At 45.8% G+C, this 12,725-nt stretch overlaps 1 protein-coding gene across 1 annotated transcript; it reads left to right on the top strand.

Annotated features, from left to right (window-relative positions):
- The first annotated feature begins 420 nt into the window (after positions 1–420).
- On the top strand, positions 421–1,978 carry LOC123117517 (fructokinase-2-like). The gene is made up of 3 exons (XM_044538255.1): positions 421–732; positions 941–1,603; positions 1,711–1,978. The coding sequence occupies exons 1-3, from the start codon at positions 517–519 to the stop codon at positions 1,843–1,845; spliced, it is 1,014 nt and encodes a 337-aa protein (XP_044394190.1). The 5' UTR covers positions 421–516; the 3' UTR covers positions 1,846–1,978.
- The last annotated feature ends 10,747 nt before the right edge of the window (positions 1,979–12,725 follow it).

Genomic DNA, 12,725 nt, shown 5'->3' with positions numbered 1-12,725 from the left:
AAGCAAAAGCAAAAGTCCAAACAAACATGGGCTTAGAAAATGAACTACGGAAGTAAGCTTCAAAACATGTGCCGAATTGCAAGAATGCAAGATACATGTGAAGATAAAAATGTTGTGCTCAACAACAGAGTCGCCGAGGACTCCATAAAGATGGAATTCAATCGTTAGATGAGCAAGGTAATATCATATTGGTCGGCCAGTCTAAAGGACGTAGTAATAATTATATAGTCGTTCTTGAACCGAACAGTTACTCATGGTTGCCATAATTGTCCAAACCCTTATTTTTAAAAGAAAAACAAGAGAGGAGTTATCCAAAACGGAACCGATTACTAGTGGATTGTAACCGGACTAGGATAAGATAACTACTAGCACGACGATAATAATCGGCCCCTACGGCAAGCCAAAACCCTGCTCGCAACCCTTTATAAGCCCGTCCTCCTCTCGACTCCCAACTTCCAATCCACCCAACAGCACCTATCCTCCTGAGTTTGATCTATTCCTTCCGCACCAGTTCCGATGGCGCCTCTCGGTGATACTGTTGTTCCGGCGGCTGCCGTGACGGCGTCCAGCCTTGTGGTCTCCTTCGGTGAGATGCTGATCGACTTCGTGCCGGACGTGGCCGGCGTCTCGCTTGCCGAGTCCGGAGGCTTCGTCAAGGCGCCTGGAGGCGCGCCTGCTAACGTCGCATGTGCCATCTCGAAGCTCGGCGGCTCCTCCGCCTTCGTCGGCAAGGTAAGCACGAATCAATCGCCGTCCCTTGTAACATACGATGATTCTCCCTATCCTTTTACCATCTGGCCGCGCATTAGATCTGGTGTTTGGTAGGATCGGAGATGGTGTGCTCTCGTCCGGAAGGCTGGTGCTGCCGCCATAGGTGGGCGTCGCCTGTCCCCGTTTGGCATCTGAAATTCTAATCGAACGATGATGGTTTGTTTTGCAGTTTGGCGATGACGAGTTCGGCCACATGCTGGTGGAGATCCTCAAGCAAAACGGCGTGAACGCTGAGGGTTGCCTCTTCGACCAGCACGCGCGCACCGCCCTGGCCTTCGTCACCCTCAAGTCAAACGGAGAGCGTGAGTTCATGTTCTACCGCAACCCGTCGGCCGACATGCTCCTCACCGAAGCCGAGCTCAACCTGGACCTCATCCGCCGCGCGCGCATCTTCCACTACGGCTCCATCTCGCTCATCACCGAGCCCTGCCGCTCCGCCCACGTCGCCGCCATGCATGCCGCCAAGTCTGCCGGCATCCTCTGCTCCTATGACCCCAACGTGCGCCTCCCGCTCTGGCCCTCTGCCCAGGCCGCACGCGACGGCATCATGAGCATCTGGAAGGAGGCCGACTTCATCAAGGTGAGTGACGAGGAGGTGGCCTTCCTCACCCAGGGCGACGCCCATGACGAGAAGAACGTCCTCACGCTCTGGTTCGACGGCCTCAAGCTGCTCGTCGTCACCGACGGCGAGAAGGGATGCAGGTACTTCACCAAGGACTTCAAGGGCTCCCTGCCAGGGTACTCCGTTAACACCGTCGACACCACCGGCGCCGGCGATGCCTTCGTTGGATCCCTCCTCCTCAACGTCGCCAAGGACGACTCCATCTTCTACGTAAGCAGGAACTAAATTATTATCAGCTGATTGATGAATTCAATTCCATTATGACTTGTGAGTAGTTGCTAATTGCTAATGATGTTGTTTTCTTTCTGATTGGTCAGAACCATGCCAAGCTGAGGGAGGTGCTCGAGTTCTCCAACGCTTGCGGGGCCATCTGCACCACCAAGAAGGGAGCCATCCCGGCACTGCCCACCACCGCCACTGCCCTCGAGCTCATCGGCAAGGGCACTAACTAGCTCGTCTCGGTGTCGCGCCGTCCGTCCGGGTTGAATCTTAGGAAAGTTTAGCTCTGTTTTTATGTTATTAGGGATGAGTTAAGTTTAGTTCGTGCGTGTGTCAGTCTTAATAAAAAGCAAACATGTGTGGTGATTTTGATTGCATCCGTTTGGTGGCAGTCTTGTGTAAGGAGGCTACTGATTGTTGTAGCCTTCACCCAAATACTCCCTCCATTCCAAATACTTGTCTTTCTAGGCATTCTAAATGGACTCTATATACGGATGCATGTAGACATATTTTAAAGTGTAGATTCACTCACTTTGCGTCGTATGTAGTCAATTGTTGAAATCTCTAGAAAGACAAGTATTTAGGAACGGAGGAAGTATTTATCAAAGCCTTGAATGAATGGACGTGTGTTCGGAAAAAGAAAAATGCCATGCTGCTAGCTTGAGTTTATATGTGGTTTCATCTTATGATGATGCGCAATTTTATATACTTATCATAAAATCTCGTTCTGCTGGCTTGAGTGGTTTTCCATTCAGATGCAACGTTAACTTTCTCTTGCTCTAAGTTTTCATCATCAGTAATGATTTTATTCTTCGTAATTGACGAGCCGTCGAGCATCATTCTGACGTCGAAACGAGGCAACTCTCTTTCCTCCGTTTTGATACGCTATAACGGTAACTTAACTTGCTATACAAGATGTACAAATCCCATCTTAGCATTATACAAGATCCAACCAAATCACGGGCACGCACCTTGGCACCGAAGAAATGATCTTGCATAGTTTGTTTGTTGGAGATCTCTTCTTACCTTTTATTTTCTTTCCTTTTGCATCCACTAGTAAGCATTCACGTGCAATGCCCATTAGACTGCCATCAATTATTTTTATCCTTTTGGGCATACTTCTCATCTCCTCTTAATACTAAATCTTTCCTTTCTTTTTAACTACTATGCATACTATGCAGCTAGATTCGGCACTTCTTTAGGCTAAAACTCAATTGACATGTCAATATGCGGGAGCCGCAAGGCGCCTGCTGACCCCTCCATCTCACCCTGTGGGCACCTAGGAAAAGAAATAGTGGTGATGTGCCTACGTGCGAGAGGTAGAGCTCAGGCCGCGGTGGCGGTGTGGCCATGAGACATCAAATCACACGCCCTTCGCGGTGATAAGCACACCAACAAAACGAGGATGCGCCTACTTATAAAAGCTTCCAACAGATCGATTCTTTCCAGACCGGCTCTCTTCCTCCCGACCAGTCAGACATCAGGTTTTCTACTAGGTTTTCTCTGCATTGGAGACTCTAAGGGAATTCGGTGGGGGAGGTTCAACTCTCTCGGACATATAGACTGGGAAGCCGAGTGAAGAATTGGCAGCAGGGATATCTTTGCAATAAAACCAAGTGCTTTGCCAAAACTTGATAGTATTAGGTAACATTGTGGTGGGGAACGTACTGGCATTCTTGACTTGAACACCTAGCCCATCACACAAATGAACAATCTTCGTCTTACTGCTACTCTGGAAGAGGAACTCTTGATGTTTTGAGGGCGGCAAGAGAAGATGTGCTTAATAAGGCTGCAATGTGGCTGACACCCCATGAAATTCTCGCAATGAAAAATGTATGAAAGACAGATACACCATGGCATTGGGAGGAAGATGGTGGAGTTGAGCTCCGAAATGGTTCAAGAGCCCATGAAAAAATTAATGGGGGGCATGGAAAAGCCTCTATCTATATGGGAACTGAGGAGTACCCGTTTGTTGGGGTGGGGCGCGGGCTCAAATTCGCCAGACTTTAGGAGCCACCATCTGCGCTTTGGAATGAGGCGTTGGCCACAAGGTCGAGAACTTCCTTCTCCGTCACTCCCGCGGGGAGCTGATACGTCTCCAACCTACACTACTAGGAAAAGGCCTACTAATGGCGCACCGGTTTTGCCTACTAATGGCGCACTACCGGTGTGCCATTAGTATCACGCCACTAGAATTTTTTACTAATGGCGCACCACTGGTGCACCATTAGTATCATGCTAATGGCGCACCAGGCAGTGCGCCATTAGTTTTGCCCACAGTGCGCTACTAGTGTCTGCTATACTAATGACGCACGACATAGTAGTGCGCCATTACTAACAATTTTTTTAATTTTTATTTTCTTAATCTCAGGTCACTATTTCACCTATGAGATATCCAACACATATATATACAACAAGCATCCATATAACAATCATAGCCAACACACAAGTTCCATCATAATACGTACATAGTCAACACACAAGTTCCATCATATATACATACATAGCCAACACATAGTTCCATCGTTACATATTACAAAAGTTTCACATTGTTCATCCAACACCGTTATCCATCAATTCACAAAAGTTTCACATTGATACAAAATAAAAACACAAATGGAAAAGAAGCACTCCATCCATGCAAGCTTCCGTGAATTAAATCAAATCTACAAAATGATAAACAAGAAGTTAGAAGAAGAAAAAGAAGAAGACTAGAAGAATACTAGAAGAAGAAGAACACTAGAAGAAGAATAAGAAGAATTTTGGAAAAGAAGAAGAATAAGAAGAAGACTATAAGCTTATTTTCTAAACTTGATCATTTTGTGCTAACATAAGTTATTTTGGAGCTAACCTATAGGAAACTAAGCATATAAGCTCTAAGTTAGTATATTAGAGCCAACTTAGGTAAAATGAAGCTAACCTATGTCATTTTGGAAAATAAGAAGAATAAGAAAAAGACTATAAGTTTATTACGTAAACTTGATCATTTTGTGCTAACATAAGTTATTTTGGAGCTAACCTATAGGAAACTAAGCATATAAGCTCCAAGTTAGCATATTAGAGCCAACTTAGGTAAAATGAAGCTAATCTATAGGAAACTAAGCATATTAGAGATAACATAGGTAACTAAGTATATATATATATATATATATATATATATATATCATTTTGGAGATCTGACATACCTGACAAAGTTCAGTTCTCATGCATTGTTCTTCTCCTTCTCCTTCCTCAGCCTGATGCGCCAAGAGCGGCGAGGCGGTGGAGGCAGTGGAGGCAGTGGGATGTAGTCTTCTACCACAATTGGCGTGGTCATGTCGCCCAGCTGTGGGATCGCCGGCGCCACCACCGGTGCGTGGTCATTGTCAGGCACCACCACCATCGCGAGGCCACCTTCAGGCACGACCATCGCTAGGTCATCCTCAGCCACCTCCATCTCTTGCCCATGGTCAGCCACCACCATCTCTTGCCCATGGTCAGCCACCACCATCTCTTGCCCTTGGTCAGCCACCACCAGCGCTAGGTCATCCTCAGCCTGATGCCCATCGTCATCCTGCAGCTCCTCATCCCCACTCTGCTCCTCTTCTCCCGCACTCCAGTCCGGATCATCCTTCTTGTTGTCTATGCTGCTGCCAGAATCGCTGCTGCTTTCGCTACAGCCAGAATCGCTGCTGCTTTCGCTACAGCCATAGTCGCTGCTGCTTTGGCTGTAGCCAGTGTCGCTGCTGCTGCTCCCATTACCTGTTCAAATGCAACAATGACCGTTAACAATCGATGTGAGACAAGCCAAATGTAGAGGAATAAGAAGAGGCAGAACGTACCGGCATCATCATCGTCAGCGTAGCGCATGCGACACATAGTCGCGTTGAACACCTTCACGATGAGCATGGTGGCGTCGTCGTCGTACCTGAAGAGAAGGAAGTACCCCAGCCGCAGGTCGTAGGCACGGTAGAACTTCTCCCACCCATGAGACAAGTACATGTGGCCGTCCTTGATCACCAACTCCACATCGCACTGCCTTTGAAACCCGCTGCCGGCCTGTCGCTGCTTCACATTATTTGGCGGATCTTCACCCATCAGCATGTTCATAAAACTGTCAGGCAGCCTCTCCAGTTTGGGACAATGAGTGATGTAGCAAACAACAGATATCATAATGAGATGGGTGAAGGGGAGATCTCTCATTTTATATACCTGCGTCATGGATGATACTGAAGTCTCAAGTATGATAGTGAAGAACTCGGAAGCATCCAACTCGTACTGCGGTGTCGCAGAGCGGCGGTGGCTGCTTCCCGCCATCTCTGATAAGCAGCAGAAGAGACCAATTAGTACCCTTACAACAGATCATAAAACATGCATGATAACAGGCATTAGTCGCAAGTACCCCATATGTCCTATTTTAGCAAAGTCATGCTAAAATTCACGGAAAATTTCAGCATGACCTTTGCTGAAAATAGGACATATGGAGTACCCGAATTTGCCGGAACGGAAGTTAATCGACATTCCGGCAAACTCAAGGGCCTCTCGGGGTACCTGCAATATCATTATCCCCGCGTAATGAAGTCGCCAATGGGTCATTTCAGAAGATCACAAGTAGCATCATCACAAGTACAACATCATCTATAGCTTTATATTAACAAAGCATCAACACATATACAAATGACCACTTATGCCAACCGTATGGTTTATATCAGATTCAGAGTTAGAAACAGGAAAAACCGGTGCTTCAAAGCCTACTGGACACAATTTACATCTATCAGTACGGGATGTCCTGACTAATTTCAAGTGTTCACAGGTGAACTTGTACCATGGATGAGCCTAGTGCTTCATTAGTCAACTAAACAGAGATAACAGGGCATAACACCATACATAAAGTGATGAGCATACATACTACTGTCCAAGCAAATTAACTGAATAGTATTGTGTCAAGTTCAGTTTGAAAATTCAGTTACTGCTTGAGTGATTTGACACCAAAAATTACTCCCAAAAATTACAATGACTGTATATTGACTGCATATATTCACTGTACAGGACTGAATTCAGTCAAGAAAACCTGTCAATTTCTATTCACTGCATATATTCACTGTACAGGCTGTCAAGTTCTATTTCAGATCAAGTTTCATTACAACACAAACACTGTAATTCATCTACTCACAGAAAAATTAATAACCAAAATCAAATTACAATAGGGGTCCCAGGTTTGACCCCATGATACATGCTATCCTGGGATTATTCCTCTTGTGAACAAACCATCATGCATCCTTTTCTAACCAAGGCATAGCTCAGGAAAACCACTTGCTTTGACCAGAACTAGCTGATTACCCCAAATCTCATGGTAAAATTAGCAAGGCAGAGCATTTCTCTTACATGACCATAGCAAGAATGTCACACTCAACTTCATTGCTTCAACCACATGGACAACAGAGCAAATGTTGGAAGTTGACAATATACTTTAGATTCACACATGCTCCCCTAATTATTTTATCTGTATCTTTAGATTATCTACTTTAGGCACAATCATACACAATTCTGACTAATTCATCACTATAGGCCAGCATGAAACACAGTCCTCCAAAAAAAGCCTAAAATTCCACTATTATTGCCTGTAAAAAAGCCTAATATCCACTAGTATTGCCTCTAAGAAAGCCTTAAAAGTCCACTATTGTTGACAATCAAAATATGATCTGAACTGTAAGGAGTTAACTGAAAAATGAGTGGTTGTTGGCATGAGGGAGTAAACTGATTGTTGGCACAAAAATATTGGTTCTGTAAACATGGAAACAGTCACAAAAATAATGCACTTGGCTTGTGTTGAGTTTTTGCTTTCAGGGATTGGTTTTTGTTGAGTTGTTAACCTAAAGGTTCGGCATTTTGAATCTCCTTTAGCTAGTTTGAATCCATGGACTACCCTGTTAGATTGGGACTAAAGATAGGTACCTGCTTATCTTTCTATTCCGTCACCAACAGTGTCTTTTCCAAGAATAATATCCCGGCATGAACATAGGTGAGAGGTTAACTAACTGCCTCAAAGGCATAATCAATGATTACAAATACAACAAGTGGACCAAGCTGCCGGCCTAAGCTATAGTTAATAGGAAGCAAGACTCTACTGTAACAAAATGTTGAAAACCAATGTACAACCCTGACTGCAAACTAAATTTCTTCTGAACCCCATACACTATCTCAAAAAATCTACTCCTATGAAGAACAAAGAGGGAAAGATCATGATGCACCATGGTCCTATGCAGAACAAAGAGGGAAAAATCTACTCCTATGCAGAACGAAGAGGGAAAGATCAATGATTAGGGCTAGTGGTGGGGGGCGGCGTGGAAGGCGCGGGCTTTGGAGGGGGAGCGCGGCGGGTGGCGGCGAGGCGGAAAATGCGGAGGCGGGGAGCTTCGGACTTGGGGGCGGGGCTGACGACGGGCAGGAGGGCGGAGGGGAGGTGGAGGGAGCGGCGGAAGGGGAGGGAGGGAGGGAATGGGAAGGAAGGGTGGAGAGGGAGGAAGGAGGAAGGAGGAGAGGTACCTGGGCGGGTGCGGCCGGTCGCCGGAGGGTTCGGGGTCGGCGGCGGCGCAGGGCAGGGGCCGACACGGGGAGGTGGCGGGGGTGGATTCCGGCGGCGGTCGGGGCAGCGGCGGCAGGGGACGGAGGGGACGGAGGGGGTGTGCAGGCGCGGCGGCGGCATACGGTTGGGGCGGAGGGGGCAAATTAGGTCGAGTGGGGAGGAAGGGAGGCAGGGGAATAGGTGGAGTGGGGGGGGAAGCTTACTAATGGCGCACCCAGCAGCGGTGCGCCATTAGAATGTTTTTTTATTACAGTTCGAGCCCTCAGGTTATATTCCACCTAACCCAATCTACATCAGAACTCGCCCACTAGCTTGACTGGTCAGCACGCAGCACACACACTAGGAGGTCCTGGGTTTGATTCCCAGGCTCCCCAATTTTTATTTTTATGCATTTAAAATGCTGTTTGATATTTATTTGTGTTTAAATATGTTCAAACTTGTTTAAATCATAACAGTAATATTTTTTTTATAAAAACAGTAATATGTTTTTTTAAAAATATGTTCAAATTTGTTATTTGAAAATATTTATGAATATGAAAAAGGTGGAGTGGAGGGTGCGGCGAGTCATCGGCGACGGTGGAGTGGGGGAGGGTGCGGGCCGGGGGTCGGCGGCGGCGGCCGGTGGAGCGGGGAGGGTGTGGTTGATCGTCGGCGGCGGTGGAGTGGGGGAGGGTGCGGGCCGGGGGTCGGCGGCGGCGGCCGGTGGAGGGGGGGAGGGTGCTGTTTGATATTTATTTGTGTTTAAATATGTTCAAACTTGTTTAAATCATAACAGTAATATTTTTTTATAAAAACAGTAATAATTGTTTTAAAAAATATGTTCAAAATTGTTATTTGAAAATATTTATGAATATGAAAAAGGTGGAGTGGAGGGTGCGGTGGGTCATCGGCGACGGTGGAGTGGGGGAGGGTGCGGGCCGGGGGTTGGCGGCGGCGGCCGGTGGAGCGGGAAGGGTGCGGTTGATCGTCGGCGGTGGTGGAGTGGGGAAGGGTGCGGGCCGGGGGTCGGCGGCGGCGGCCGGCGGAGGGGGGAGGGTGCGGATGGTCATCGGCGACGGTGGGGTGGGGGACCGGATCATTTCTCGATTGTATAAAATGTTGTTTGATATTTATTTGTGTTTAAATATGTTCAAACTTGTTTAAATCATAACAGTAATATTTTTTTATAAATACAGTAATATTTTTTTTAAAAAATATGTTCAAATTCGTTATTTGAAAATATTTATGAATATGAAAAAGGTGGAGTGGAGGGTGCGGTGGGTCATCGGTGACGGTGGAGTGGGGGAGGGTGCGGGCCGGGGGTCGGTGGCGGCGGCCGGTGGAGCGGGGGAGGGTGCGGTTGATCGTCGGCGGCGGTTGAGTGGGGGAGGGTGCGGGCCAGGGGTCGGCGGCGGCAGCCGGTGGAGCGGGGGAGGGTGCGGTGGGTGATCGCGGACGGTGGAGTGGGGGACCGGATCATTTCTCGATTGTATAAAATGCTATTTGATATTTATTTGTGTTTAAATATGTTCAAACTTGTTTAAATCATAACAGTAATATTTTTTTATAAAAATAGTAATATTTTTTTTTAAAAATATGTTCAAATTTGTTATTTGAAAATATTTATGAATATGAAAAAGGTGGAGTGGAGGGTGCGGTGGGTCATCGGCGACGGTGGAGTGGGGGAGGGTGCGGGCCGGGGGTCGGCGGCGGCGGCCGGTGGAGCGGGGGAGGGTGCGGTTGATCATCGGCGGTGGTGGAGCGGGGGAGGGTGTGGTTGATCGTCGGTGAGGGGGACGTCGATGTCCCATGAACATGGTTTTCGAAGACCCGGGATCTCTATCTAGCTGGCGATACGTTGTGTCATCCATGCACCTTACGCATCCAGAAAATCCGTGGACTACCTGCCCCGCGAGATATCCGTAATCGAGATAGTCATGTAGTAGTGCAATATATATATATACTAATGGCACACCGCGTAGTAGTGCGCCATTACTAGTTTAAACTAGTAATGGCGCACTGCGACACGGTGCGCCATTAGTAGTTTTGCAAAAAAAAGAATTAAAAAAAATTCAGTACTGGCGCACTCCTTGTCTAGTGCGCCATTACTAGTTAGAACTAGTAATGGCGCACTTCGGTCGGATGCGCCATTAGTATGTATGTAAAAATGAAAAACAAATTATCACTAGTGGCGCACCTTTTGTGTGGTGCGCCATTAGTGTCTTCCACACTAATGGCGCATCATCAACTGGTGCGCCATTAGTATATAGTAGTGGCGCACTACTTCCCTGGTGTGCCATTAGTGTCAATCCTATCTATAGCCCTTTTCCTAGTAGTGGTATCTACTTTTCCAAACACTTTTGCCCTTGTTTTGGACTCTAACTTGCATGATTTGAATGAAACTAACCGGGACTGACGCTATTTTCAGCAGAACTGCCATGATGTTGTTTTATGTGTAGAAAAGAAAAGTTCTCGGAATGTCCTGGAAATCCACGGAGGCACTTTTCAGAATTAATAAGAATTTTTGGCGAAAGAATGAAGGCCAGGGGGCCCACGGGCTGTCCACGAGACATGGGGGCGCCCCCCTAGGGCACGCCCTCCTATCTCGTGGACCCCCTGGACACCTCCCAACCTCAACTCCAACTCCATATATACCGTCTCGGGGAGTAAAAAATAAGAGAGGAAGTTTCATCGCGTTTTACGACATGGAGCCGCCGCCAAGCCCTAATCTCTCTCGGGAGGGCTGATCTGGAGTCCGTTCGGGGCTCCAGAGAGGGGGATTCGCCGCCGTCGTCATCATCTACCATCCTCCATCACCAATTTCATGATGCTCACTTGCTGGACGGTGATGGGTTGGATGAGATTTACAATGTAATCAAATTAGTTTTGTTAGGGTTTGATCCCTAGTATCCACTATGTTCTGAGATTGATGTTGTTATGACTTTGCTATGCTTAATGCTTGTCACTAGGGCCCGAGTGCCATGATTTCAGATCTGAACCTATTATGTTTTCATGAATATATGTGTGTTCTTGATCCTATCTTGCAAGTCTATAGACACCTATTATGTGTTATGATCCGACAACCCCGAAGTGACAATAATCGGGATACTTCTCGGTGATGACCGTAGTTTGAGGAGTTCATGTATTCACTATGTGATAATGCTTTGTTCCGGTTCTCTATTAAAAGGAGGCCTTAATATCCCTTAGTTTCCGTAAGGACCCCGCTGAACACGGGAGGGTAGGACAAAAGATGTCATGCAAGTTCTTTTCCATAAGCACGTATGACTATTTACGAAATACATGCCTACATTATATTGATGAATTGGAGCTAGTTCTATATCACCCTATGTTATAACTATTGCATGAGGAATCACATCCGACATAATTATCCATCATTGGTCCATTGCCTACGAGCTTTTCACATATTGTTCTTTGCTTATTTACTTTTCCGTTGCTACTGTTACAATTACTACAAAAGCCCAAAAACATTTATCTTTACTTTTGCTACTGCTACTATTATTATCATACCACTTTTGCTACTAAACACTTTGCTGTAGATACTAAGTTATCGAGGTGTGGTTGAATTGACACCTCAACTGTTAATACTCAAGAATATTCTTTGGCTCCCCTTGTGTCGAATCAATAAATTTGGGTTGAATACTCTACCCTCGAAAGCTGTTGTGATCCCCTATACTTGTTGGTTATCAAGACTAATTTCTGGCGCCGTTGCCGGGGAGCATAGATCTATTCTCTGAGTCACTTGGGATTTATATCTGTTGATCACTATGAAGAACTTGAAAGACGCTAAAACCAATATTTTGCCCTCAACTACGAGAGGAGGTAAGGAACTGCCATCTAGCTCTGCACTAGATTCTCCTTCTGTTATAAGTAAGCTTGCGACACCTAAACCTGCTACTGCTATGAATTCTGATATGTCGCATGTTATTGATGATGCCACTTCTGCTATGCATGATGAAACTAGTACTGTGCCATTAGGTGAATTTCTAGATGAACAACTTGCTAGATTTAGGGGGAATGAAAATATTGAAGAACCTATTATTGATGATAGTGATGATGAAGGTCCCCCCAATGATTATGTTTTACCTGTTGTTCCTAAGGGTTATGTATGCATGAAACAGCTGCTATGGAAATTCTTGCTTGAAATGATAGAAATGATCTTAAGAAATTATTAGCTAAATGGAAGCAGCAGTCTCTTAATGCTAGAATGAAACGCGATCCTGCTTTTGCTACTTCACCTATCTGTGTTACTGATAAGGATTATGAATTCTCTGTTGATCCTGATATTATTACTTTAGTTGAATCAGATCCTTTTTATGGCCTTGAATCTGAAACTGTTGTGGCACATCTTACCAAGTTGAATGATATAGCTACCCTGTTTACTAATGATGAGAAGTCTTGCTATTTGTATATCCTTAAGATATTTCCGTTCTCATTAAAGGGTGATGCTAAGACTTGGTATAATTCTCTTGCTCCTGATTGTGTGCGTAGTCCCCAGGATATGATTTATTTCTTTTCTGCTAAATATTTCCCTGCTCATAAGAAACAAGC

This window comes from Triticum aestivum, chromosome 5B (assembly GCF_018294505.1).
Source record: "Triticum aestivum cultivar Chinese Spring chromosome 5B, IWGSC CS RefSeq v2.1, whole genome shotgun sequence".
Classification (NCBI taxonomy): Eukaryota; Viridiplantae; Streptophyta; class Magnoliopsida; order Poales; family Poaceae; genus Triticum; species Triticum aestivum.
The sequence above is the reverse complement of the archived record's forward strand: the minus strand, read 5'-3'. Positions and strand labels throughout refer to the sequence as shown.

What these genes read in the sequence shown, in the direction of transcription:
- LOC123117517 (XM_044538255.1), top strand. Translation starts at nt 517, where the DNA reads ATGGCGCCTCTCGGTGATACTGTTGTTCCGGCGGCTGCCGTGACGGCG. An exon ending in CCTCCGCCTTCGTCGGCAAG is followed by an intron (nt 733 to 940) that starts GTAAGCACGAAT and finishes TTTGTTTTGCAG; the next exon opens with TTTGGCGATGACGAGTTCGG. An exon ending in AGGACGACTCCATCTTCTAC is followed by an intron (nt 1,604 to 1,710) that starts GTAAGCAGGAAC and finishes CTGATTGGTCAG; the next exon opens with AACCATGCCAAGCTGAGGGA.